General features: G+C 61.4%; 2 protein-coding genes across 7 annotated transcripts in view; one reads left to right on the forward strand and one right to left on the reverse strand.

Moving 5' to 3' along the window:
• Nucleotides 1–6,376: 6,376 nt before the first annotated feature.
• KIRREL1 (kirre like nephrin family adhesion molecule 1) overlaps nt 6,377–25,906 on the reverse strand; it is a 99,254-nt gene continuing 79,724 nt past the window's right edge. For 2 of the 5 annotated variants that reach the window (XM_023247946.2, XM_023247948.2), the window contains exons 2-15: nt 25,598–25,747; nt 24,092–24,241; nt 19,723–19,880; nt 17,822–17,972; nt 16,756–16,861; nt 16,475–16,623; nt 16,171–16,298; nt 15,437–15,611; nt 15,249–15,349; nt 13,939–14,137; nt 12,716–12,823; nt 12,442–12,581; nt 11,836–11,913; nt 6,377–11,726 (exon numbers count right to left, since the gene is read on the reverse strand). In XM_023247946.2, coding sequence (XP_023103714.1) covers nt 11,250–11,726; nt 11,836–11,913; nt 12,442–12,581; nt 12,716–12,823; nt 13,939–14,137; nt 15,249–15,349; nt 15,437–15,611; nt 16,171–16,298; nt 16,475–16,623; nt 16,756–16,861; nt 17,822–17,972; nt 19,723–19,880; nt 24,092–24,241; nt 25,598–25,747 — 2,270 coding nt within the window. In that variant the 3' untranslated portion in view covers nt 6,377–11,249. The remainder of the gene's footprint in view (nt 11,727–11,835; nt 11,914–12,441; nt 12,582–12,715; nt 12,824–13,938; nt 14,138–15,248; nt 15,350–15,436; nt 15,612–16,170; nt 16,299–16,474; nt 16,624–16,755; nt 16,862–17,821; nt 17,973–19,722; nt 19,881–24,091; nt 24,242–25,597; nt 25,748–25,906) is intronic. The other 3 variants (XM_023247947.2, XM_023247949.2, XM_045049358.1) reach the window with 3 other exon arrangements.
• Nucleotides 19,880–25,381, forward strand: LOC109495818. 2 transcript variants are annotated; one of them, XM_045049361.1, is made up of 4 exons: nt 19,880–22,646; nt 24,192–24,267; nt 24,964–25,153; nt 25,336–25,381. In XM_045049361.1, the coding sequence occupies exon 1, from the start codon at nt 20,861–20,863 to the stop codon at nt 21,800–21,802; it is 942 nt and encodes a 313-aa protein (XP_044905296.1). In that variant the 5' UTR covers nt 19,880–20,860; the 3' UTR covers nt 21,803–22,646; nt 24,192–24,267; nt 24,964–25,153; nt 25,336–25,381. The 2 variants fall into 2 exon arrangements, with proteins under 2 accessions (XP_044905296.1, XP_044905295.1); XM_045049360.1 differs by having other exon boundaries at nt 24,964–25,381.

The following is a 25,906-nucleotide window of genomic DNA, read 5'->3' on the forward strand; positions in this document are numbered from 1 at the left end:
GGGCAATGCCTGAGCACTGAGGTCTGTGTCTCCTTTCGCACCCCGGTGAAGGGCTGCCCTTTCAAAGAGGGATCTGGGATTCCAGCAGCTTTTCATGGCATGTGGCCAGGACCAAAGGGACAGGCATCAGAAAATTGTTTTAATAACTGAAGAGACTGTTAATAGCCTTTAGGTTATTAGAAGGAGAACCGGAGCCCTGGGGGCTTTGAGGCCGGAAGCTTCCGGGGCTCACGTGCTGAGCTCTTCTCTGAGCAGGCCCGGCGGGTGCTGCATGGAGGAGGGGCTGTTCTCTTTAAGGTCTAGCTTCAGGGGCGCACTCCTCTGAACGTTGCACGTGATCACTTGTATGAAAGGCCTGATGCGCTTACTTAATATATGGCCGCTTCTCCCCTACCCGAAGCAGCCCCAAAACCTCAGGTGGTTTCCCTGAAGGAAGGGGTCTAGCATTTCACTCCGGGACAGATCATCCCAGAGAGCAAGGAGGTCAGTGAGGCCACAGTGGGAAGTGACGGAGGCTGTGCTATTTTAGGGAAAGCCTAGTTTTCCAGCATTGATGGAGGGATGAAGACCAGGTTCTTTTTCCTAAGGGGGTAAGTAGTCCTTAGGGAGCCACTGTCGGCATCCTGCTGTGGGAGACAGACTCTGGGGCGCAAAATACGGAACTGGGGAGATGACGCAGCCACTGCAGGAGTCAGGGCAGTGCCGAGGGGCTGCCGGACTAAGTGATGGTGCTGGAGGCCGCCCAGAAGGAGCAGTGGGATTGGGACGCATGCTCATTTAATACCCAGCTGTGCTAGCTCTCTGCCCAGCTAAGGAAGCAGCATCATTATTCTTGTTTTACAGGCACAAAAATTTACACTCGGAACATTTCAGGAACTCGTCTGAAGTCACGTGGCTAAAAATGGAGCGTGGACCAGAGTCCTTACCTCCTGACGCTCAAACCAGGGAGCAAACGGACCCCACAGGCAGATCTGGGTCATTGTGATGTCAGTCATCCCATTAAAAAGTCCCAAGTAGGGGGCGCCTGGGCGGCTTAGTCATTTGGGCATCTGACTCTTGGCTTCGGCTCAGTTCATGATCTCACAGTCGGTGAGTTCGAGCCCCACACTGGGCTCTGTGCTGACAGCACAGAGCCTGCTTGGGATTCTCTCTCTCTCTCTCTCTCTCTCTCTCTCTGCCCCTCCTCTGCTCTCATACTCTCACTCTCTCTCTCAAAATAAATAAATAAACTTTAAAAAGAGTTCCAAGTAGGCTGACCGCACAGAACACTGCAGGTCTCAGGACACCCGGGAGGATTGGGGTTGCCACGGCCGAGCTGCGGGGGCCGGTCAGTCCTCTTATAGCATCTCCTAGGGATTTCTGTCTGAGAATCTGGCACATTCTCCCACTGAGGTGGACAGGATGGCTCTCAAGGCCAGAGGGAGGGTAGGGGGCCACCAGTCCCTCCTGGGGAAGAGCCAGAAGACACTGTATTTACTGAAGGGGAGGAGGCAAAGGGACACGGGTGGAGGTGTGGAGCTCTCCCTGATTAGGGGGGTGCAGCAGGAACACTGCCTTCCTACCCATGGTTGCGAACACACTCAGAAGGCCGGAGGGGGGGCGGTGCGGGAGAGGGGAGTCAGGGAACCACGTCGCAAGAGGGTTTGCAAGAGAGAGGGTTTGCAGAACCCGAAATATTTAACTCAGAAAAGAGGAGTCTCAGAAGAGACATGACGTCATGGCAACCACCACGGTTCAATATCAAAAAGGCCGCGCGGGGAAGGGGGGGCTGGCTCCCCAGACAGCAATGCCCTGAAGGCTGAATTGCAGCCACTGGGTGAAAACTGCAAGGAGGCAGAATCACACCCAATACAAGGAAGAAATGTCTTCCAATTAATGCTGCCGAAATAATAGAAAAGGCTGTTTTTTAAAGTGGTGATAATAAATTAGCAATACTGCACGTTTACATCTATTAGGTTGAACCATATAAAATTGCTGATGTTCAACCATTTCTGACCTAGAAAAACAGCAATTTCATACGGCTTGACTTACTACATTTTCGCATCTCTCAGAATAATTCCCAAAGTCCTTTTAATGGCCTGAAAATCCTCCCAAGATCTGTTCCACTGGCTTTTCCAGTAGGATTTGTTACCACTTCTCGGGACGCCCACAGCAGACCCATTGCTGGGCCTTGAACCCTCTAAACTCCTTCCTGCCTCAGGGCCTTGGCAGTTGCCGTCCTCTCTGCCTGGAATATTCTTTTCCCAAGCCTACCCTTGCTCTCATCTTATTGTACGGCCCCCTCCTCCTACCAGCCCTGCTGCCCACCCCCTTCACCTGCTCGGTCTCCCCCTCCTACCTGCCGCTGACATCGGTCTATCCTCTGACCCCCTTCACTGTCCTGTGAGGGCCATGAAGGCAGGGCACTCTGTGTTGCCCCACTGTATCCCCAGGGTTCAGAACGGGACCAGACACACGGTAAACGTTCAGTACATATTTTTGGAGTGAATGAGGAGACTGAGGCCTGGAAGGGTCCCATGGTTTTCCCAGAGGCACGGAGCTGGTGCCCGGAGAAGCCAGAGGGAAGCCCCAGCATTAGATTCCCTGCTTTCTGGGCCAGAGGGTCTGGATGGAGAGCCTATCTGTCTCTGAGACCGAAACGGGGCTCCTGCTTTGGCTATGTCTTTGGAGCAGGTGCCCCAGAGATGCCCTCGACTCTTGAGTGTATGATCCCGTCAGGAGGCTCTGAGGAGAACAGTGTTGTTGGTCATCTCCCAGGTCCCCATGAAGGGGGGGGGGGTGCCGGACCAGGAGTGTGGGCATGACTCTGCCTGAAAAAAAGTCCCGACTAGCGTCTCTTCTGGGGACCCGGACGGTGCATCTGAGCCTCAGAATATGAAATATCCCCCAGTTTGCAAATGAATGCAGGATGTGTTTGCAGAGCGACCACCAAGAGAGCAGTATTATGTGGAGAGGAACAAAAAGACAAAACTCCCCGTCCAATCCTGGGAGCTAATGGTTCTGCTCTCCCCGGGAGGCTGCCTCTGTGCAGCTAATTGCAGTGAGTAAAGGAAATGGAAAAGTGTGGAAGCCATCTTTCTCCTCCCCCAGGTTTCTGCTTTGCAAAGAGCCCTGGGGGCCGGCCGGACAGGCTCCACGAGGCACATCCCCTGGCATCAGGTCGCTGCCCGAGCTGTCAGTACACGGCGTGCGTGTGTGGGGCCGGGGGACGTTGGTGGCGGTCAGGTGTATGGCGGGATGCTGCAGAGCGGGGGTGGGATGCCACGGGGGCAGTGGACCGAGGTAATCAACTCGCGTTGGAACAGCGTTGAGCAATTTGCGAGGGGTTTTATGTATCCCATTGCACGGAGGACTCACGATGTTTTACAGGCCAAGAAAAGGTAGCTCAGAAAAGCGTGCTGACCTGCCGGAGTTGTGGAGGCGCGAGGCAGTGCTGGGGGGGGGGGTGAGACTGTCCACTGCTCACGATGTCTCTAAGGACAGGGGTGGGTACCCCCCGCTTCCCTTTCGCCAGGCCGACAGAAGCTGACATTTACCGAGTGGTCCTGCGCTAGCAACTCTGTTAAGCTCGAAGATGGGGACAGGAGCCGTCAGTTCAGCTCCCGCAGGGGAAAAGTGAGATGTAGAGAGGCACAGTGACTCCCCGAGGTGCGAGGGGGCAGGCAGTGAGGTCCCACATCCATCGGGACGTGCCCTGCGACGGCACGGTGACAGGCAATTCCACAATCTCGTCATCTTAACGAAACAAAGGTTCCTCTCTCCCTCGAGCTTCATTGGGTTGGCAGAGGGGCTGCCGGGGTAGCCGCCGGGGGCCCCGGGCACAGAGGGACCCACCAGCACGGACCGGGCCGTCTGGAATAAACGAGCTCATGTTGGCCAGGAAGGTGGAGGGAAAGCCGGAGGGTCTCACACTAGCAATGAAGTGCTTCGGTCTGGAAGCCACAGGTCACTTGGTTTATCACGCGCTGGCCCGGACAGGTCAGGCTGGCCTTGTCCAGCGGCCCGGGGTCTCGGAGAGACTCAACGTTAGTGTTGGCGGCATCCGTCCGCACGGCCGGCTGAGGCGACAGCCCGTGCTGGGGGCCGCCATGCTGTCGTGGGTGAGGTCCCCTCGGGGTTCACAGGGCTGCTCATGTTCCTCTCCTGCTCCCCAAGCTCTGTTGGGTGGTGAGGATAGTGAAATCAATGATACATGATCTCGGGCTTCAAGTGGCCTGATTAAAAAAAAAATTTTTTTTTTGATGTTTATTTATTTTTGAGACAGAGAGAGACAGAGCGTGAGCAGGGGAGGGGCAGAGAGAGAGGGAGACACAGAATCTGAAGCAGGCCCCAGGCTCTGAGCTGTCAGCACAGAGCCCGACGCGGGGCTTGAACCCACGAGCCGAGAGATCATGACCTGAGCCGAAGTCGGACGCTCAACCGACTGAGCCACCCAGGGGCCCCCAAGTGCCCTTACTTTAAGAGGAAGGTGCCGATGTGTCCCACATGTAACCCTGCCGTCGGAGCACACGGGTGCAAATGAGACCAGCCAGCTAGAGCTCCCAGGCCCGGGACTTCCCAGGAGGGAGAGAAGGTGGATAAGTAATGAGTCAGGCAAGGCTTCCTGGAGGAGGGGGCCTTTGAGCTGGGCCCTAAAGATGAGTAAAACCTGGAAATGAGGAGGCAAGGACGTGTACCAACTGGGCCGAGGAGACCTGGGACCTGAGCCCAGAGGCAGGGTGTGCAGGGCGGGGCCCCAGGACAGCCCTCCAACTACCAGGACGTGAGAGGGAGGGAGGAAGGGCTGAACAGGTGCATCCTCTGGGGAGATGGTCTTGATGGAGACCAGTGGGGACCCTGAACTTGGCGCGAGGGAGGGCAGAACCTCAGGCTGGAGGCAGAAGACCTCACAAGGAGGGAGTGGCTTTTAAAGCCGCAGAGCTTGGCGATTATGACTTGTCCTCAGGCTGGGGATGACTTAAGGGAGGGCTGGGCCCCCGTCACCACCGGAAGAGGCCTGGCCTGTCTTGTGCCCGGAGCAGAGTGATGCCTTCTATAGCTCACAGGCTGGTGCCCAACGCCCGCAGGCCCCGAGCTGGGCTCTGCGGATGTGGAGAGGAAGACAGTGCACCCCACGCGGACCCATAGCACGCAAGCGGCCACCGAACGCTCCTGGGCCTAAGGGAATTCACCTGGGTCTCCCTGTCTGCACACACATGCCTCTTCGCCTCAGTTGTTCTTCTCGGTCTGTGCTGTTGGCTTCTGGACCCCAACTATCACGCCATGTTTTACCTGTACCAGTTCAACCAACCCGGCTGCCGCCTCCGGGTCCCCCTGCCCCTGGGCCTCTTGGTCCTGCCCAGGTGGGACCCGCCTCAGGCTACCTGCAGGCTCCTGGTCCTGGACACAGCCTCTCCCTCAGCGGGGCTCTGGGCCGTGACCTCCAACCTCCCCATGCCTCCCTCCGTCCCCGACTGTGTCCTGTGTCCCTTGGGCCACAGAATGGCTGCTGTGGACCAGCTTTAGTTTGCCTGGCTGGCACGTGGATGATGCAAGCAATAAACCCTTGTGTTTCTCTGGTGATTTATAGCTTTCAGAAAGCATTATCTGGGGGCGCCTGGGTGGCTCGGTCAGTTACGCGTCAGACTCTTGGTTTCGGCTCAGGTCATGATCTCACGGTCCGTGAGTTCAAGCCCCGCACTGGGCTCTGTGCTGGCAGCGTGGAGCCTGCTTGGGACCCTCTCTCTCCCTCTCTCTCTGTGCCCTTCCCCCACTCTCTCGCTCTCAAAATAAATAAACTTTAAAAAAAAAAACCACATTATCTGAAAGCGATCTTTTTTTTCCCTGTGATCTTCAAAGGCTCCAGGGAAGCGTGCAGAGTGAAACCCTCACGAAGGCCACTAGACAGCAGTATTGTGAATTTCCCGGTGGGATGGCCGCGTGTGGGCCTCCAGGCACCTGCTCACACCTCCTCACTCCCAGCCAGAGGCCGCAGGCCTGGTAACTTCGCTCTTTACCCAAAGCTCTGCATCTTAGTAAATAAGGAGAACCAACCCGGCTCCTACCCCCTGCCAGTTCCTTCGGGATCTGGACCCCAGGTCCAGTCACCCCCTTTCCTGCCCCGCGATCGGACTTAGCACCAGACTTTCAGGTGCGGCGTTCCCACGGCCCGGCCCCCCAGCTGTCTGCACGCCCCCCGCAAACTGCCCGCCTTACCAGGTCTCAGGGTCCCGCTACAGCCACAAACATGATGGCCCGCAGACGACACAAATGCCTCGGCTCCGCGGTCTCAGCCCAAAGTCTCTCACCTTTTCCCCGAATCTGACCATTTCACCCCAAATCTGGCAAGCTCTTAGATAGCTAAAGCTGCTCGTGCACTGAATAACACAAAACACAGTACTTTTTAAAACATTTATATTTATATATATAAAAAAATTAAATATATATAATATATAGTGTGTTTGAGACTAAAAATATAGTACATAATATTTAAAAAAAAGGAAAATGAAAACAGGCAGAATAGGAAAAGGCGTGAGGACACACAGACACATTGCTAAAAACCTACGATGGTCTGTCCTAACAAAAATAATATTTTTTTTCCTCTTGTCTTGTCATCATGGATCCATTTATTATTGGGGTCTGGGAGCAGAAAACTCAACTCGAGCCAGAAACGCAGGCTGGGACCCCAAGGGCGGACAACCCGACCACCGGGGCCCCAGGCGCCTCTGGGCCAACACGGAACAGCCAGGCCTCCGGGGTCACGGCTGCTACAAGGTGGTGTCGAGCGTGACCGAACCGGCAGCTTGGCTGCTCTCTCCCCAGGGAGGGGTACTCTGGGGGGGGGGCAGCATCTGATCTCCAGAAGCACGTAGGCGGCCCCATGGCCCACCGACCCTCGAAAAGGCCAGTGGTCACGGCCAGCGAAAAGCCAGGAGCAGGGGCAGGAGGCTGGCGGGAATGTGATAGTTCTATGCAAATGGACTTGCTATTATTATTCATTATTATTATTTTCACCGTTATTATTTCTAAGGGCAGGCTTGTACCAGAACCGCCCATATGGCCTGTGGCTTCTGCGCAGCAATGATTTCTCCAGGGACGGGGCCTGGAGCTCCCTCACAGTGATGCAGGAAAACGGGAACCTGCCCTCCCCCACCCCCCACTCTCTGGACCCTCCCAGGGGGCCACACACATCTCCGCCCTTGCCACGAGGAGCCCGAGGCGGGAGAGCAGGCCAACGAGGCTGGCCTCCGGGAGAGGACAGAGACTATGGGGGATGGCAGGAGGTAGGGGAAGGCAGGGACAAGGAAGTGGGGTATTTAAATGCTAGTTTTATAGCCTCTTCACAAAAATAAATGTCTTTCCAGTTGTGCCCCTTGGTCTGTGCGCATCAGTGTCCCACGGCCATCTCCCTGCTGGTCATGCTGAGTCAGGAGCTACACGGACACCTTCCAGGGGCCTCCCTCACGAGGGCCTGTAGGGGCGCAGGGCGGTGACCCTCTCAGGACAGACCTGAGCTAACGTGGCAGAGAAGCCAGGGTTTCCGGGGCTGGGGCGGCCGAGGAGTGCAGTGTCCACGGACGGAAGCGTCCACACAGCAAGGAGCGAGGCAGTGACTGAGCCAGTTCGGTCCCGCTGGGGGCTGGGCTTTGATGTGGTTTTCTTACCACCTGGCCGACCACCGGATTCCTCGCTAAGGAGCCCAGGACCTGTGGCTCCTGACCAAGCGTGGGGGCAAGAGGGGCTCCAGGACAGGGGTCAAGATGACCTTTTCCATCCCAGGGCTGGCATTCCGGGGAACACCACTCCGTCCCCTGTGGCTCTCCTTCCTGACCTCCCGAGGACTCTAGGGCTGGGTTTAGACGGATCCGGGATTTGGGGTGCAGGCTGGCCCCCCCCCCATGAGGAAAGAGACCACGGCTCAGCCAGAATCACAAGAACCTCTTCGAGCTCCAGAGTTTACATTAAAGCTGCTCTACCTGCTTCTATTGGCTGACCTCCTACCCGCCGCTTTAGACGGGCTGGGCGAGCTCACGCCTCCCCCTGCGGCTCAAGATACCTGGGCCCAGAGGTTTCACCCCGCTCAGCGAGAGCGAGGCAGCATCCCTGGCTCCCGAGGACGGGGTCGGGGGTGGCTGCTCTCACTCTCCCCGAGTCAAAGCTGCCTGGAACCAGGGCACCAAGGAGAGAAAGTCCCCATGCCCTGCCCTAGACCGGCAGGTGGCTCTGCCAAACCGGCAGCATTCCGAGTGGGTCCCCGACCATGAGCGGCCGTTCCCAACGGTCAGAGGATACCCCCCACACCAATGTCACCGAGGCTTAGGGTATGCTTTGCTGCCATTTGAGATCCAGGGGACCCTGATGGAAACTCATTCACGACACTTCCAACAAGAGGCCCACAGTACAAGCTTTTTTTCAAGAGAGAATCTTCTACTCCCCATCCCTCCCCGGCTCACTTACTTTTTCCAGCTCCTTACAAGGGGTGGCTGGGCCCTTCACCTCACCAAACGAATACAGCAAGAAGAGAATAATTCTAGCGTTGTGCAATCCGCCCCCCTACTTTTAAGGCCAGAAAATCGGGGGCAATAAATGTAAAGAGGTTAGGCCAAGGTCACTCAGTCAATGGCAGCTTCAGAACAGGGTCCCAGGTGTCCTGACCCCCTAGTGCGGTGCTCTCCCACCAAAACGAGAATGTGAAAGGGGATCAGGATCGCCAAGGTGACCACGTCAAGTACTCAGGCACCCTGCTGGAGGGCCCCCGCCTCAGACAGCAAAGCTCTATGTTCAAGGAAGGGCACCTTCAGCTCCCCAGAAAAGCAATCCCATTAAGCCCAACGGGCAGGCCCAAATTCAGATTGTGAGCAGACCAGCGTGCAAGTTGCAGAGGCGGAGAGGGCCTGGGTTGCTGGTGTCTCTCTGTGCCTTGCACTGTGCAAACTCAACACCCGGGAGGCCCTGGTTCATGTGTTAAAGAACGGAGAATGGTGAGTGGCTGCGAACAAGCTTCTGAAAACTAATGGTCCCTGTAGCGTCAGCTGAGTTAGCTAGTGACCTTGGGCCCCTCCTCTCCATCATTTCAACAGAATGGGCCCAGCACTAAAACCAAAAAGGAGGAAACAGAGTGTGGCCAAACCCCAAACACAACGGAGCATTTCTTGGAATATCCCTAAAGTTTAAAAAGCAATTGCCATCTTTAGACTTTGTTTGCATCGTGAATGGCTTGTGTTTCTGCAAAGAGAATCAAAACACGTGCGAAATCATCTGCACAGGAACCTGCATCCTTAACAGATCTTCTCGCGTGGCTCACGTAGGACTCTGTGGGGAGGTGTCAGACCCCACGGGGAGGGGACAGAATACAGCTGGAGCCCGGACCAGGCCCCCAGCCGGCAAAGAGCCACCCAGGATTTGCCCCTGCTGCAGCCGAGGGGGACACGGAGGCAGCCTGCTACGCAGGAACTGAGCCACTTTCTTCCTGGGCGTTAGCTGGTCCCCACCAGCAGGGATGGTGAGGAATGTCACCCCACAGACCCATCCGCAAAGGTGGCGATGGCCCGTGGCTGATGAGCATGTAACTCATTAAAACAAACATGACTAATGAGCGGTGACCGCGAGAAAGGGCAAAGCGCGTTCTGGGGATCGCCCCAGAGGCCCCGCCCGTCGGGAGAAGGGGAGGCCGGGGGCGGGGGCACAGTTCTCTTTGGTCAGAAGGTGGTGGCTGTGAATGGCCATGTGGAATGTGTGTGTGGGGACAGCATGGGCATGACAGCCTGCAGTGCCCTCCCTGTGCTACCTTACTGGGTCAGCCCTTCCTTCCTCTCCAGGTCCCTCACCCGCCGCCCCCCTCCCCACGTTCTGCAACACCTGACGGTGTCTCTGGGGCTCGCAGTACCTGTCCCCTGTGGCCACCCACACAGGGCTGGTCAACCAAAGCTGGACACTCAAGGCACTGAAAGTGGAAGAAGGAATCTGATTGGTCCAAGGGGGAAAAAAAAAAAAAGACACTTAACAAGCCAAAACCTGTCGACAGTTCGGTGCCCCCAGAGGGTGGCCTCTCTGACCAGCTAGCTGGTGGGCAGGACAGCGAGTCTGAGAGCCAGGCCCCCTCCCTAAACCTGTCAGAGCCCGCTGGCGACAGGTCTTACCACCTGAATGTTTAAAAATGGATTCAAAGTGCTTGGAAATCGAGAGTAATGGACGGTGTTAGGAATCTGGTGAGCAGGTGCCCCCTTTCCTTCCCATTGGGACTTGGGGTGGGGGAATCCCTACAGCTTTTAGTTTTTCCTCCCCACATGAGGTTTTTATTGTTTCTGTCGTCGTTGTTGTTGTTGTCTTTGAAAAACAGCCTATAGCATCCCACCCTCATGGCACCAGGCTCAAGAGTTCAAGCCAGGACGCAGGGCCGTCTGGGGAGGGAAGGGGCCCCTCTGGAGGGGACTCTGGAAACTGCTCTGTAGCACACAGCCTTCTTGCTGGTCAAACAGGACACGGGTCCCCACCGTTCTTGTCTCCACCACGACCCTGACCTCTCTGGCTGGCCCTGCACGGAGCGGCAAGGAGGAAGGCGCTACTGGAGAAACGTGGGTCCTGCGAAGGCTGACACACAGGTGTCCACGGGGAGCAGCCGGAAGGCTGGCACTTGCGTTCGGCTCAGCCGAATGAGGGCTGGGTCTGAACTCGGCGCCAGGGCTGTGGAGCGCACAGCCGCAAGAAACCCACCAAAGCCTTCCGCAGTCCCCCGGAAGGAGGGACGCTGCCAGGGTACGAGTGCAGAGAGCAGAGAGGCCGGCCAGGTTGTCCCGTTCCCACCCGTCTGGGCCAGAGCCACCCCACCCCACCCCACGCCGCGTGTCCCCTCGGCCCAGGCCTGCTCATCCTCACACGGCCCTGTCCACTCAGGGGAGCCGAGAGAGGGGGGCTGGGGTGGGGTGGGGACAGAATGGGAATGCTAAAAAGTGCCCCCCTCGACTCTCCACGACCTTCGCTTCCCTGGCCCACCCCGTGCCGGGGTCAGGCGAGAGCACAGGTCAGAAGACACACGTCCTCCCGAAGAAGAGGGAAGGGCAGGCCCAGGAGGCTGGGGCATGCACAGAGCACCATCCTCGGGAGGGGGTGTTTCCGGGAGACCTGCTCCCCACCTGCCCCGGGCGGCGGCAGGCCGGTCCGGGCCCCGCAGCCCCCGCAGCGACGCGCAACGCCCCTGAATATCAGGGAACGGCCGGGAGAGCCTCGTCCTCTGCCCCGCAGAGGCGCCCCCGCTCGGTGGCGCTCCGGGCCTACACGTGAGTCTGCATGCGCTGCTGGAACCGCTGGCCGTAGTCCGCGTGCTGGGACGTATAGGAGAAGCGCGTGGCCGTGGCGTACTTGCCGATGGGGTCGTAAGGCTCGTACGCGGTCCGCTCCAGGCCCGACGGCGGCGCCTGCGGGTAGCCCAGTCGGTAGGTGGGGTAGCCGGCCGCCGCGGGGAAGGGGTGGGGGTTGAACTTGTCGTAGTTCTCGAAGGACAGCGGGCCGGCCGAGTCGGCGCCGGCGGGGGCGGCGGGCCCGGGGGCCGCGGGCTCGGGGCCGAAGTCGGACGCGGGGGCGCGGCCGTAGGAGCTGAGCTGCGCGTAGCCGCTCGAGTGCGAGAGGCGCGAGGCCGGGCGCCCGTCGAAGCGCGCGGGCCCGGGGGCGCGGTAGTCGGCGTAGAGCACGGCCCGCGACGCCGGCCGGTCCTCGTGGGCGCGCACGTTGTAGTAGCCGTTGGTGGGGTCCTGGGGGCGAGGGGCGGGGTGGAGGCGCGGCCCTGGCGCACCTGCTGGGTCCCGCGGGGAGCCCGCGCCCCTCCTCCCACGCCTGCCCGTGCCTGCCCCGCGCGCGCACCTTCATCTCGTACTCCTCCCGCGTGTCCATGGTGTCGCAGCGCAGGTCCTGCTTCAGGTCCACGTCGTCCTTGAAGGACTGCGGAGCGGCAGGGGTGGGCGTCAGCGCCGGGCCCAGGCCCCCCCCCCCCCACCTCCCCCGGTGGCTGGCAGGGTCTGGGGTCGGAAGGCCAGGAGAGGGCGCGGGGCCCTGGTCCTTGTCGCTGACGCACAGTGACCTTGGGAGTGTGGCGTCCCCTCTCAGGACTGTCTCCTCATCTGAGCAGGGGGGCGAGTTGGACCGGAAAACTTCCAGGGGTTTCCAGCCCTGTGCGGGAAGGGTGCGGCGAAGCGCGCACCCACGGAGGGCCGCCCCCGCCTGTGCTGCCCTGGAGGGAGACCCGCGGGGCAGAGCACGTGCGCGTGCAGGTTCGTGGGTACACGCATGAGCGTTTGTGCGCCTGTGTACTCGCGTGAGCGTGTGTGTGTGTGTGTGTGTGTCTGTGGCAGGACCGAGGCAGGCTGACAAAGGGGGGACAGAGGGGAGGTGGTTAGTAGAGCTGGGGGCGGGGATGGAGGTCCCGAGAACGTGAACAGGGGAGTGGGCCAGGAGGAGCAGGACCCTCACCGAATAGATGGCCTTCATGACCCGAGTCGCAGTGGACACGCTGGCGGTATCGTCCTCCCGGTCGGAATGCATCGTGAGTGGCTCGCGGTTCACCGTCTCCACCTTGATGTCCAGCTTCCTCAGGGTCACGTCCTTGCGACCTGGGGACAGGGAGGGGCGGCCCTGGACACGTTCTGCCAGCCCCCGCAGGCCAACCCGCTGGCCGCGCCTCGGGTCTGCCTGCGCCGGAGGCGGGGAGGCGGGGAGCTCTGGGCGGTGGGAGGCCCCTACTCACTGCCTTTGCGGCGGCGGTAGAGGAAGAACGCCAAGGCGATGAAGGAGAAGGTCAGCAGGATGCCCGCTCCGATGGTGGCCCCGGCGATGATGCCCACGGGCAGCACCTCTTCAGAGGGAAAGACAGGCGAGGGTGAGGCTGGCAGCTCGCGGGGACCCGAGGCCAGGCACCACGAACTCCGCCCGCATCCAGGGACGGGGACGGCACACTGTCTGCTTCAAGCCCGGGAGTTTGAGAGGAAGGTCTGCGTTGTGTCCGGGTTCAGGCCCGAGCTCCGGCTTGGTGAGTTGGGGGCACAGCCATGTGTCATCCCCGCAGTGTGGCACAACGTGACCCTGGCCCTGGCGGTCGGTCCGTCCCTGCCCCGCAGCCCGTGCGCCTGTGAGGTTTGGCCTCTGCTTCCGGGGCTGGGCTGCTCTTGAGGCCAGCTGTCGCCTCCCGATGTCACCGCCTTCCCCCCCCCCACCATTGTCAGGGTGGCATGGGCACCTACCCTCCCAGGGCTCCCACGGTTCTCCTTGGCTCCCCCGCTCCCCAGAGCTGAGGATCCGGGGAGCCCCCTCGGGCTTTGTCTCCCTGCCTGGGGGTCCTGGATGGATCAGATCTGCAGGCAGCTCTTCCCCTCCTCGATGGGTGGGTCCCGCCTTCCTCCCACTGCTCCGTTCTTCCCCACTGACCCCTTGCCGGCACCCTCAGCTGAGACACCTGATGGGAGGCCCAGCTTTTCCTCCTCAGACTTCAGAGCTTCCGGAAAAGTCAAAGGCAGTGCCTCCTTTGACACGCAAAGTGTCTTAAGGGCGGAAGGATTCGCGAAGAGGTGGGGAACCACACCCTACTACTGGGCACCTCCTACGTGCCCAGTGTTTTATACACACGTGTCATTTAATCCTAAGGACGACCCAGTGAGGTCGGTGGTATTATGCCCTTTCACAAAGCATTTGATTGCCCTCCCGAAAAATCATTCTACTCTGAGCACTGCTCCGTGGAACCAAAAGCTCCGGGAGGGCAAGGCCTGTGTCTTGTCACATGCATCCCTGTAGCCCTTAGCACAGGGCTGGGCGCAGCGTGGATGCTCAATGAATGTTTAAAAAAGGGAGTGGCTGTCCCCAGCTGAGCGGAGGGCGGGCCCGGGAGAGCTGTCTCCCCACGAGACCCACTGGGGGAGAGTAGACGGAGCCCCCCCCCCCCCGGCCCCGGCTGTCCTGCGCCCCGGCCACGGTCACCTCGCTCCTCCAGCTGGATGATGGCCGTGCCCGGCCCGAAGCTGTTCCAGGCCGTGCAGTTGTAGTGTGTCTGAAAGTCGGCCTCCATGACGTTGTTGATGGTGAGTGTGGACAGCACTCCGCTGCCCGAGTTGGTCCTCTCCACCGTGTAGCGCTCCAGCGTCCCCACCTCCAGGAAGTTCTCCTTCCATGCCCAGGCCTGGGGTGGGGAGGGCAGGCGGTGAGAAGGAAGGGGCAGGCGGCAGAAACACCCGACCCGGGCTCCAGGCACCCTTGCCCCATGAGCCCTGTGCGTCCCTAGGCCCAGCCCAGCTCTCGCCCTGCAACAAACACCAGTTCACCCTGTTGCCTGGAACCTTGGCCTGGAACCTCCAGCCTAGGAGGAAAGCGGCTCTGGACATGATGGAGATGTATGCCGGGAACATTCGGACATGCCCAGGGACGTTCTTTAAAGTGCAGATTCTTGGGGCTTAACTCCTAACTATGAATCTCCAAGGGAGAGATCCAGGAGTCTCTATCTTCATAACCATCCCACGGACGCAGGTGCGGCTGGGCCGATGAGCCGCTCTTTTGCCCAGACCCTTATAACGGGGAGGATCGCTCGCCCAGGAGGGGGTATCCCCAGGCTCCTCCCTCCCTGACCTCCCAGCTCGGGGCACCCCCCCCCACCCCGGGTCCCCTCCCTGAATGGAGCCCGAGGGAAGGGGAACCACTGAGCACTGGCTCCTTTCCAGGGATCAATCCTCCCAGCTCTGTGAGGAAAGCCCCCGGGAGCAGAGCCGCCGGCTGCCCAGGCGGCCGTGGTAATGAAGTGTCCCTGGGCAGCCCTGGAGTTAGCCAAATGGTCATTAAATGTGATGAGGGGTTTGACGGTTAATGGGCATGGAAGGAATTAATGGCTCATGGTGTGGGGAAGAGAAAGGAGGGTGGAGGGGAGCTGGGAGGAGGAGGCAGAAGCAGGGGGCGGAGGGGCAGGGGCCAGGCAGGGCAGGGAGGGGAAGAGGGAGCAGGGAAAAGATGGGAGAGGCCCAGGAAAGGGAAGGGGACGAGGGACAGAGAGCAGCCGGGGCGCCCCGACCTTTCACACCTGTTGCTACAGTCACCTCACAGCCACCCTATCAGGCGAGGACACCACCCCCGTTTTGAGGATGAGGAACCCGAGGTTGGAAACGCTAAGCACGTGGCTCGGGGTCACGCAACAAGTGAGAGAGGAGGTGGCATCCGAGGGAGGACGGGGGGCAGAGGGACGGAGCTGCGTGGGGAGCTGGCAGCGAAGCAGGTGGCTGGCTGTCCGCGGACCCGGCACTCACAATGCGGTCGGGGGGTGGCGTACTCCCGATGAAACACTCCACTTTGCCACCGTCACCCCTGACGGCATACTGCACCGCCTCGCTGGAGATAATGGGGGGCCCTGCGAGCAGGGAGACGCGGTCAGGGCCGGCCGAACACGGCGGCACCTGCCCGCCCAGGCCCAGCCCCAGCCCCGAGGGCCGCTCACCGTTCACGTAGAGGGGCACCTCCCTCTCGGCCACTCCGATCCGAGGCACGATGGCCCGGCAGGTGTAGGTGCCGGCATCGGCCTGGGTCACGGACTTCAACAGCAGCTGGTTGCTGTTACTCAGGACCTGGGCAGAGAGAGCAGCCTCGGGTGGGGAGCCGTGGGGCCTGGGCCCCTGGGTCCGGGTGGGGCCCCGCATTGGAGGCATTGGAAAGAAAGCGGGAAGGGCCACAAGTGAATTCCCAGAAGGGAAAAGGGTGCGTCCCCTGACTCTCAACGGGGCCTCGCGGGCTGCGGTGGTTTTACAGAGGACGCAGCCTCTCGGGTGGTCTGTTCTAGGGCTTTTCCCGCCAAACAAGGTAGGAGGTTTCACCCTGGAACCCCCGTTCTGCGATCCTGGCCCGAACTATCTAACGCAGGTGTCCGTAGAGCTGCGGGGTTCAACCTCCCCACCCTCCTGTGTAGGTCCAGCCACCAGATCTCCTCCCCAGCACAGGTCCGTGTGTCCCTCCCACGGCCACCGAGCCGGCCAGCTGTTCTGCAGGGAGAAGTGGGTCTTGATCTCAAGCATTGGCCTCCTCCTCCCCCAAATCCCAGGACCCTAGAAGCACTCTGGCTTCGACTCGAAAAGCACTGTTGCCCTCCCCTTGCCCCAACCCTGCTCTCCCTCCAGAGCCAGAGTCTTTCCCCCCCCAGCCAACCCCAGCACTCAAGACAGGCAGCAGGCATCTTACCATGTTGGAATCCTTTTTGGTCCAGGTGAGGGTGAGGGGCGGATTCCCCACCCAGACACAGGTGAGGGTCACATCAGAGCCGATATCTGTGGTCGTGGGCTTGGGGTCAACCACGATCCGGGGGGCAACTGCGTACAAGGGAACACTAGTGAGGGTCTCAGTCTCGTCGGGGGTCAGCTCTAACCGATCCTGTCTCCCTTCTGCTGCCCTCCCACCTCCCCATGCCCGTTCCCGCTCCCCACCCCCACCCCCACCCGGACCCTTTAAAGGCCCTCGATCCAGCCCCGCCCTTGCGGCTGCTCACAGTGGACGTTTACTAAGGTGCTGACGTTGGTGCTTCCCACTTTATTGTGAACCTCACAGGACACAGGCTCCGTGAAGAAGGAGTAGTCGACGTTCGTCTGATAGCGACTCTCGTGCGCATCTTCAATCAAGAAGCCCCCCTTGGCCCACCTGGGGAGATGGCAAACAGGGCGGGGGTCAGGGCTCGGGGCCCGGTCCGCCACGTCCAGCGGCACTACCCCAACCCCCGGCACCCCCCCCCCACTCCAGGCCCAGGGTGCCCCCAGCCCCCACGCCTTGCACCTGTAGCCCAGGATCTCGGGGTTGGCTGTGGCCTGGCACGTGAAGACGACGCGCTCGCCCTCCTGTACCGTCTGTGGCTCAATAGACAGGGTCACCGTGGGAGGGTCTGCAAAGCAGGGGACGGGAAGGGGCTTTTCTGTCCCTCAAGCTTCTTTCTCTCTCTAACACACACACCCAGCCTTCCCCACTGTGCGGAGACCTGGGGGTCGGAGGTCACGTCGCATCAGCTCCAATAAATAAGCCACCTCCCTCACCTTTACCCCGTGGAGCCTCCAGGGGGCCGGCCAGGGTGCGGGACCCAGGCTGCCGCTGAAGGGACAGTTAGGGGATGTAATGGTGCATTGTGGCCACGAGGCGTCAGGGTGGCCCCGCGTGGCTCCCTGAAAGGGGTGGGGGAGGGGCGCCTCCAATCCCTGCCCACTTCCCTCCCTCCTGTGGGCGGAGGGACCCCGCGCTGAGCATCCCCTGAGTAGCAGCCTGCATTTGGGGATAATCTGACACTATCATTTAAGCGCCCCCCCCCCCCAGCCCCAAGAGGCAGGAACGGGTCCAAAGTCCCTTCTCTGAAGCCCATGGGTTGGAATGTGTTTCAGAATTTGGCATCCCCCACAGTCTGGAAAGGGACTGGCATGCACAGACCACGGACTATGTAGGATCCCGCAGGCTCTGGGCAACACCCCACAGTGACGTAGGGGATAGATAAGTGAACTATGAAGAGCCTCAGTTCACGTCTTGCCAGGAAATCGCTTCTAATTTGGAATTTCAGAGAAGCGACTGGAGGTCCGTATTCGATTTTCTTCCAAGTACACAGAATTGGAAACTGAGGCTCGGAGAGATTAAAGCACAGCCCAAGTCACACGCTGGATGAGACGCAGGAGCGGCCTGGCTCGCAGCCGATGCCCCTCCCGACCCTCGGTGCCCATGGCCGCTGGGTGCTCCCGCCGGGGGATCCAGGGGGTGGTGACAGCAAGCATCTGTCCCGGGATCCCCAGAGGATTCCCGACGGGCACCCAAGGCCCCCTCCCCCCACCCCTCCCCCCAGCTCCGCTGTGGGACCCCTGCTCACGGTGCACATCCAGCTCGATGGACGTCTCCTTGCCGCTCGGGACGGCCTCGTTCACGCTGCGGCAGGTGAACACACGCCCGATGTCCAGGTCTGTGGGGTTAATGAGCAGCTGGCTGACGGTGGTCTCCCTCTTCCCATCCTTCAGCAGCTCCTGGGGCGGGACAGGGGGGAGGCCAGGTCAAGCCAAAGCACCCCCCTGCCCCCCAACACTGTGGTCAGGGTGGCCCGGCCCAGAGACGGGCTTGCGCTGGAGAGGCATGTCAACTTTTACCAGAAGCAGCCTTCAAACCCCCGGCCCCAACCTCTCCCCCAGGTTGGCTTTGGTTTGGTTCTCAATCGATAGACTCCATTTTTTGGAGACGTTTTAAGTTTATAGAACCGAAGAGAAAATGCGGTGAGTCCCCAAAGGCCCTGCCCCCAGACCCCACAGCTTCCCCTGATGAACGTGATACACGAGGACGCTGCAGGCGTAAGCTGATGAACCCGCGGCCCTGCATCCCTCCTGACGGAAGGCCACGGTTGCCACTGGAGCCCACTGTGTGTGTCCTCCTGCGCCCCGTGGTTCTGAGCCCCATTCCTGGGATTTGTGGAGTGCAGGGCAAGTTCCTCCTCTCTGCAAAGTCTCCGTGGCCATCCCGGCCCTCAGGACCCTCCCAGTCGGTCTGTCCGGCTCTGCTCCGGGCTCACGGATCCTGGCCTCGTAGGTACTATGCTCCGGGGCTCTCCGGCTAGACCGCAGGCCCCTGGAGGGCAGGGAGGGCTCACCGGCTGTCCCACTGGCTCCGTGGTGGCCAACCTGAGGCCCCTGAATGTGGTCACAGGACCCCTCGGGCTGTTTTCCACACTGCAGCTGTCTAAGGGAAACCGGACTGCCTGCCGGCACCGGGCCCTGCGCTCTGACAGCCACACGCACGCCTTTCCCGGGCAGGAGCAGCACCAGTGTGGTTCGCTAGCACTGGCCGCTGCCTTTAGTAAACGTAAGAGGAGAGCTGGACCCCAAGTGGCCATTAACAAATCGGCTTGTTCGGTCGCCAAACTATCTCCAAATAGGTAGCCCTAAAGGAGAAAAATAGCAGGTGTCTTGGTGGTAGAAAGCTAAACACCTGGGAGGCCGAATTCTCCTCGGTCAAGTGGCGAAGCCAAGGCCAGAGAGCGGAGACCTGTCTGAGGTCACACAGCCCATCGAGGGCAGAGCTAACCCGGTACCGCCCCCGGGGCCGCCCTGCGCCACACACAGGCGGGCAGGTGTCCCCCAGGACCCAGCAAAGGGCTAAGCTGTGTGCCCACAGCTGGCCGAAGGGACCCCACACAGGGGGCGTGGATCCTGATTCCAGCTCCTCCCAGGAGGTCCCTGGGTGGCTTCTCGGTCGCAGCTTCCTCGCTACGTGACGCACAGGCGAGCGCTGCCACGTCAGCGCCTCACCTGTGCCACCTGGGCGCACGCACCCACTACAGGCTGAAGGTGGAGGTGCCCAGGGGAGAGCACAGCCGAGCCGTGCTGCCTGCTGGCCGTGTGACCTCGGGCAAGGCAGTGACCTCTCTGACCACCGTGGTGAGTAGGAAAGAACACCTGCCTTACGAAGCCGCGGGGGCTTAAGAGGGACTGTCCACTAGGAGCTCGGCGTGCACCGTGCCTGCATGCAGTGGGTGCTTAATCCGTGCAGCTGGTGTTACCGGCACTCAGGCTCCACTAGCCACTGACTGCACCCCGAACCTGGCAGCTCCCGCCCGCTCCGTGGCTCTCAGCCTCCCCAACTACGTGGTGAGAGGGCTGGACCAGAACGGCCTCCAAGGTCTCCTCTCACGTCTGTGGCCCCCGAGCCTGGGTCGGGCCCACGTGGGAATGGAAGGCGCCCTGAGGCAGGGCCGAGGGGCCCGGGAGGGGGCAGGCAGCGTCTCACCGTGCTGGCCACCGCGCCCTCCTGCTGAGTCCCGTCCCGGAACCAGATGATGGTGGCGGCGGGCTTGGCGTTGAAGGCTCGGCACGTGAGGTTGTGTGGCGTGCCCGCTTGCAGCAGGATCACAGGGCCGCCGTCGATCCTGGTGTCCTCTGGGGGGACTGCGGGGCGAGCACAGCAGCCGGTCAGGGCGCGGCCAGCCCCCACCCCTGGAGGCGTCCCTCCCTCTGCATGACCACCCCGTGGCAGGGCGCTGCTGTTCCCGGGGGGCTGCACCCCAGGCCACCGGCCACCCGTTCTTTCCCAGCCCTTGTGGTGGATGAGGGGGGGTGGCCTCAACCAGAGGAGAGCTGGGCACACCCGGGGAAGCCTGGCACGGGAGGGGCTCCTCAATCTGTGCCGTCCCGAGTGCCCTGTGCCCTGGGGTGGCCTGCCGAGCTGGCTCTATCACAGCGGCCTCCCGAGCGGGCCCCCTGCCTCCAGTCCCCCGGCCGTCGACATCCATCACCCCTGGCAGGTTATTTTCTCTGGCGCTGCTAAGACCGTGCGACTTCCCTGAGCAGACACCTCCGATGGCCGCCAACTGCCGCGGGCACCGTCACCGGCATCTCAGCCTGCCTGCCAGTCGGCGTTCCTCCAGCCAGCCCTGCACCCTCCTGCCTCCTCGTCCTCGCCCCTACTGTCCATTCCCCCGCCACAGCCCGCCAGCCAGACTCTGGGCGGTTCCCAGGCAGGGCTCTGAGTTCCTGACCTGCCTGGTGTTTGGGTCACGTGGGAGGACGGTCCGGGCCCTCCTCCCAGCCCAAGCTGTCATGCCAGAGAAGCAGGGACCACCCCTTCCAGTGTCACTGGCATTTCTCCTGTCTCCAGCACCTAAGAGCGGCCACAGTAGGCTCTCGCTAACAACTTAAGGGATCGAATGGATCGGATTCCCGACGCCAAGAAAGAGGGTGTCTCTCTGTGCCCCGTCCCCACAGGCTCCTAAATGCTCAAGCGATCCAATCACATGTTCCTTGAAGGTAGGACGGCCTCTCTCTCCGAAAGCCCGAGGTCCGGCACAGCTCGGTGGACAGCAGGCCCTCGGGGATGTTAGCTGAATGGATGAGGAAGGGACCGAAGAGATCGAGGCAGAATTTCAATTATGATCTTCCCGCTGCACCGTGTTCATCGGGCCAGCGGCGCAAAAGGCCTGTGTTTGCCTTGTGCTGGGAACAACCACCAAGACCCAGGGGGGCTCTTGGGAGACAGCCCTCGAGCGCGGGCCCTGGAGGCCCGTGGAGCCCGGCGGCGGGCAGGGCCGTCCTGGAGGGTAGGAAATGCAGGTCCCGAGCCTGGGAACCAACCGCCTGCAGCCCGTCCGCGTCGTGCACACAGAGCGGTGGGGACTCCAAGCAGGAGGCCCTGGTCTCCAGCCCCAGCACGTCTGTTTACCTGCCGTGGGATCTTGGCTGAGAGTCTCAGTCTCTTCGCCAGGGGCCCTCGTGAAGGTCACCTGGGGTGCCGGGTCTGGCCTGTAATGTGCGGGGCCCGAGTGACACGTGACATGTGTTCACTCGGCTGCTCGGACGATGGCCAGCTCCCGGCCCGCTGGGGCCCTGGCTCCTCCCCTTTGCTAGCTGCAGGACCCGGGGCTGGGGCCAGACGGGTGCAGGTTTGCAAGCGGGACGGCAAGGAGTTAAAGGTGGAGGGAAACGGATCAAGAGCCACCACTCGGGGTCTGCTGGTCTGCGTGGACCCCTGCAAGGTCACGCCTGCTGTCTCACCCAGGAAGAAGGTCCTGGACGAGCAGAGGCCCTGCACGCCGACACGGGCCACCGTGTCCGGACGCAGGAGCCCCCCGGAGGGAAGGCTTCTCCTCCCATGGGCCCTCCCTTCCCCAGAACGCTGGCAACTTTCCCCTCGTTCGGGGAAGACCATCCCTCTGTCACTAATCTTTCTCTCCGTTTCTGGGGCAAAGGCAAATAGAGCTGTTGAAGTGTCTGCTCGGCCATCAGTTAGAGGGCACGTGTCCGTGTGCAGGCCTGTTTATGAACACACTGTGACAAATCTGTCCATCAACACGCACGTGTGTGTGTGTGTGTAAAATTCTGGAAAATAACACTGACACCCTGTGACGTCGGAATGAGATCGTGGATGTGAAGCCAACTGTAAACTGTGGCGTGATCGGCGACATTTCCGCCGTTCGTGGAGCGCCGGCCGACGTGGCAACAGGCCGCGTGCGGGCTGCGGGCAGCCCTCACCACGGGCGTCCTGCGTTAACGCTTCTGCGGTAAATACCAGCAACCCCAATTTGCAGACAAGGTCCTGGGGTTCAGAGAGGTGCAGAAATGTGCCCAGAGGCAGGAGAGTGAGCTAAGCAGCGGGGCCGGGGCAGGGACCGGGCCCACTGACCCTGGAGCCAAGCCCGTCCCCGCGGTGGCTGGGGTACAGCTGTGGCTGCCGATTATGGGGGGCCACAGGCCTGCAAGTCTATCGCGTGTCTGTGTCTCAGTCCGCAGGCTGGCCTGGACTGAGGCAGGGGGCGGGGAGGCCACCTCGGAGCAAGGCTGCAGATGGGGGGGGGGGTATCTATCAGGCACTGGACGCAACCCACGCTGGACCCCGCCCTGCCCAGTCTCCAGTCCCCGGTGGCACAAGCAAAGGTGGACGGGAGCAGGTGAGCAGGGAGCGCGCAAGGGATATCCTGCCTCCCTAGTCTGCACGCGGCTGCAGGGGGGGGTCGAGAGAGAGATGAACAAGGGCAAGGAGATCCACGCTAACCTCTCACCTCTCTTCCTCCTAGGGCCTCGTCCTGCACCCCTGCCTCGTGCCCCCCAAATCACCCAGATAGGCTGGGAAGGCCCACACATGGACCGTGCCCTCCAAACTGGCCACCCAACAGCCCCACTCTGCGCTCCCCCTCAGTCTCCTGCAAGCTTTTTAACAAGGTACTCCTCCATCTAGGGTCCCCGTTGATATCCTCCTCTTCCAGGAAGCCTTCCTTGAGTGACCCAAGACACTGGACGCCATTATAAGCCCCATTCCTGCGATGCCCAGAAGCTTGGCTGGCCTTTTGTCTTTTATTTCTCTGTCTCTGGGGGTCCGGGCGGGAGAGGGAAGAGAGTATCAGGGCCTCCTCGTTAGGTTGGGAGTCCTCCAGGGCCCCAAACACAGGCCCTTAGGGAGGGAAAAAAGAAGAGACAAGGACTTCCAAGAATTCCACGTCCCTTAGGTGGCCCGGGCTGGCACGGGGCTCACACACACCCAGCGAGGGACGGGAGACGCCATGATGGCACCCCACGCCCATCCCTGGAGCCACCCTAAGTCTCCCCAACATCAGTGCCATGCTTTGCTCATCTGACAGGAAGAGTGAGCCCCCCTGCAGCCCTGAGTCCTCGCCCTGCGGGGCCCTGACACCCCGTCACCTCACTGCCCAGGCCCTCCCGGTGCACAGCTCCCCGGGGCAGGAGCGGCAAAGCAGAAGTCACTAAGGAGAGGCTGGTGGCCCCGTGACGCATTAGCGACGGGCAGACTGATCCCCAGGGGTCGTGACCTCTTTGGGTCACAGTGCCAAAATGGCCCGGATGTCCCGACTCCTAGCCCAGCCTTTCCCTGACAGAAGGAAGACTTCTCATGCCCTCCCCAGACCCCACGTAAAACCCTCCTTGTGTCCAAGCTCAGGGTCTCAGCTCCTCCCTCCCCGGGGGTTTGTTCCCCCATCTCAGCGATTTCAGTAGGAAACGGGGAAGGGGCAGCACGGAGGGCAAAAGGGAAGAGGGAGGGTCCGGGCCGCACCAGGCTGGAGGGAGCCCGTTGTGCAAAGGGCCCCAGCGGGGAGGCCCACAGAGGGACATCTGCTCCGCTCCAGCAGAACCCAGCCCGCCGACCCCAGGTCTCAGCCCTCGGGGCTCATTCCTTCCGGTCCTGCTCCCTGGGGCTCCCGAGGGGCCTCCAGGGGCTTCTCAGTGCCCAGGCAGGAAAGGAGACGGTGTGGTGCAGCGGGGTAGGGGCTGAGTGAGGAGGAGGAGGGGCCCAAGGGGCAGTTGCCGGGGCCGGAGGCAGCAGGGGGAGGACAGGAGCACCGACACGCCTGGGCCAGGAAGGGATTTGTCTCCACCCCCCTGGCTCTGCCCTGGCAGGGCCTTATGTCCAGCAGGCAGAGCCCAGTCCGGCCGGGCACACCGGGCGCCAGGCCTCACGCACCCACAGTCCTGCCAGGGGAGGCCCACGTGCCTGCTTTGCTCTCCTCTGCCGGACTGGGCTTTGGGAGAAGTTTAGAGAAGGATCTGGGGGTGGGGCTGGGGGGGGGGGCAGGACAGGCATGAGGCCGGGAAGTGAGGAGTCCAGGGGACACGGGGGAAAGAGCCCGAGGAAGGGGGGGCCGGGGCATTACTGAGTACGGTGAGCTTGGCCCGTCGTGAGCGCAGGGCGGCCTCCGTGGCCTGGCACTCGTAGGAGGCATCGTCAGACAGCTCGGCGTCCGTGATCTCCAGGTTGTACTGCCCAGCGTCTGCAGAGCCCATGACCCGGTACCGCGGCCAGGCTGCAGGGACACACAGGGCGAGCGAGGTGAGCCCCCCACCCCGTGCCGGCCTGGGAACCAGCCTGGACCGCCCGGGCCCACGAGGGTCCTCCTCCCCACTCCAGGGGCCGCACCTGCCCAGACCGGTCCTCCTCCCCCCCGCCCTGGCCTGGGAACTCGCCACAGCGGATAAGACGGATGAGGTCCCACGTGGGACACTGTGATGTCACCCCTGGGGCAGGAGCGACAGGGACACCGGAAGGGGGAGATGAGAAGAAATCTCCAGAGCTGTTGGCGGACAGATGTCTCTCATAATAATAGGGAAAAAAGAGGGGGACAAAAGCAGAGAGGAACGGAGAGGGAGAGGGGGAGGGCATGTGGGTGCTGGAAATATAGGGCATCGCAGCACAGATGGGGCTCCCTGGGGCCGGGGGAGCCAAGGCCGCACCCTCACTCGTGATGCGAGGGGCGGACGAGGCAGGGTCCTCCGGCGCCCTGAAGGAGCCCCTAACCCACACGGTCCCTGTGGCAGGTGGGCCCCTGAGCCTCCGGACCCCCTCCCCTGCAGGCTCCCACCCCCTCCCGGGCACCCTTCTCGCGGGCTCCCCAGCGGCTCCCTCCCATTATCTCCCTCTGTCCAGGGAACATTGATCCTTCTCAGTCCATATCTATTGATCTCTCTCTCCCAGTTTCTCTCCTTTTCTGTCACCAGTAGACCCACCAGCCCGCCCCTCTCTCTGCAGGACAAACCCCCCTCCCCGTACTAATGTGCAGAACCCACTGCCAACAACCTCAGCCCCCGGACGCGACAAAGAGAACAGAAATGCACGGCCCCTCCTGTGCCCGTGTCATGACGCTGCCTTACGGCGACCAGTGACTGACTCTTCACGAAGCATCTTCTCTCATCTGGTTCCAAAGTCACAAACGCCACTCGTAAGCCCGTGATTACGACGCCTAGTTTTGCACAGCAGCAAACTGAGGCCCAGAGAGGGGCAGCGGCTTTCCTAAGGCCGCCCAGCTCACAGGAGGCAGAGGCAGAAGAACTGAGGTGTCCTTCTGCTCATCCACTGGCGGGAGGCCTTCCCCAAAGCGCCTTCCCTTGCTCCGTCATATAGGAGGCTGTTGGCTGTGTTTTACTGAATCGTCACGTATGCTTCAGCACCGGCTGTGTCTTCCGGAATGCGTAGGGAAGTGAGTGCCCAGGCTGACACCAAAATAGGTTTTTGGCCTCTGAGCAGACATTGCCCGGGCAGAGGCAGGAGAGGGGACTCGGAGAGGAGCTAGAGAAGGGTGGCCGCCCAGGAGCGTGTGCTGGGGACGGGGCACAAGGAAAGGAGAGGCTGGATGCTGTGGGGGTGTGGGGGGCAGCCCACTCACCTTTGAGGCCCTGGCCCATGCCCAGCGCCAGCCCGTCCTTGGTCCATTGCACGATGCCTGAGTAGTTGAGCAGCACGCAGGGGAGCACGGCCCGCTGTCCTGCCACCACGGTCTGGTCGGCCGGCTCCTGGCTGAAGCGGGTCTGGGTCCCTGGCGGAGATAAACGGGCACGGGGTAAGGCCACGCGGCAGGGAAGGGGTTCCACCAAGCAGCCACCCTGCAGCCCCTGCCCCACTGCAGCCCAGCCCTTGCCTCCAAGATGCACACGTTCGCCCCGGATTCCCTCCTCCCCCCGCCCCCTCCCCGGCC

This window comes from Felis catus, chromosome F1 (assembly GCF_018350175.1).
Source record: "Felis catus isolate Fca126 chromosome F1, F.catus_Fca126_mat1.0, whole genome shotgun sequence".
NCBI lineage: Eukaryota > Metazoa > Chordata > Mammalia > Carnivora > Felidae > Felis > Felis catus.

Excerpts from the sequence above, each read along its gene's own strand:
- LOC109495818 (XM_045049360.1), top strand. The coding sequence starts at position 20,861 with ATGATCTTCCCGCTGCACCGTGTTCATCGGGCCAGCGGCGCAAAAGGC.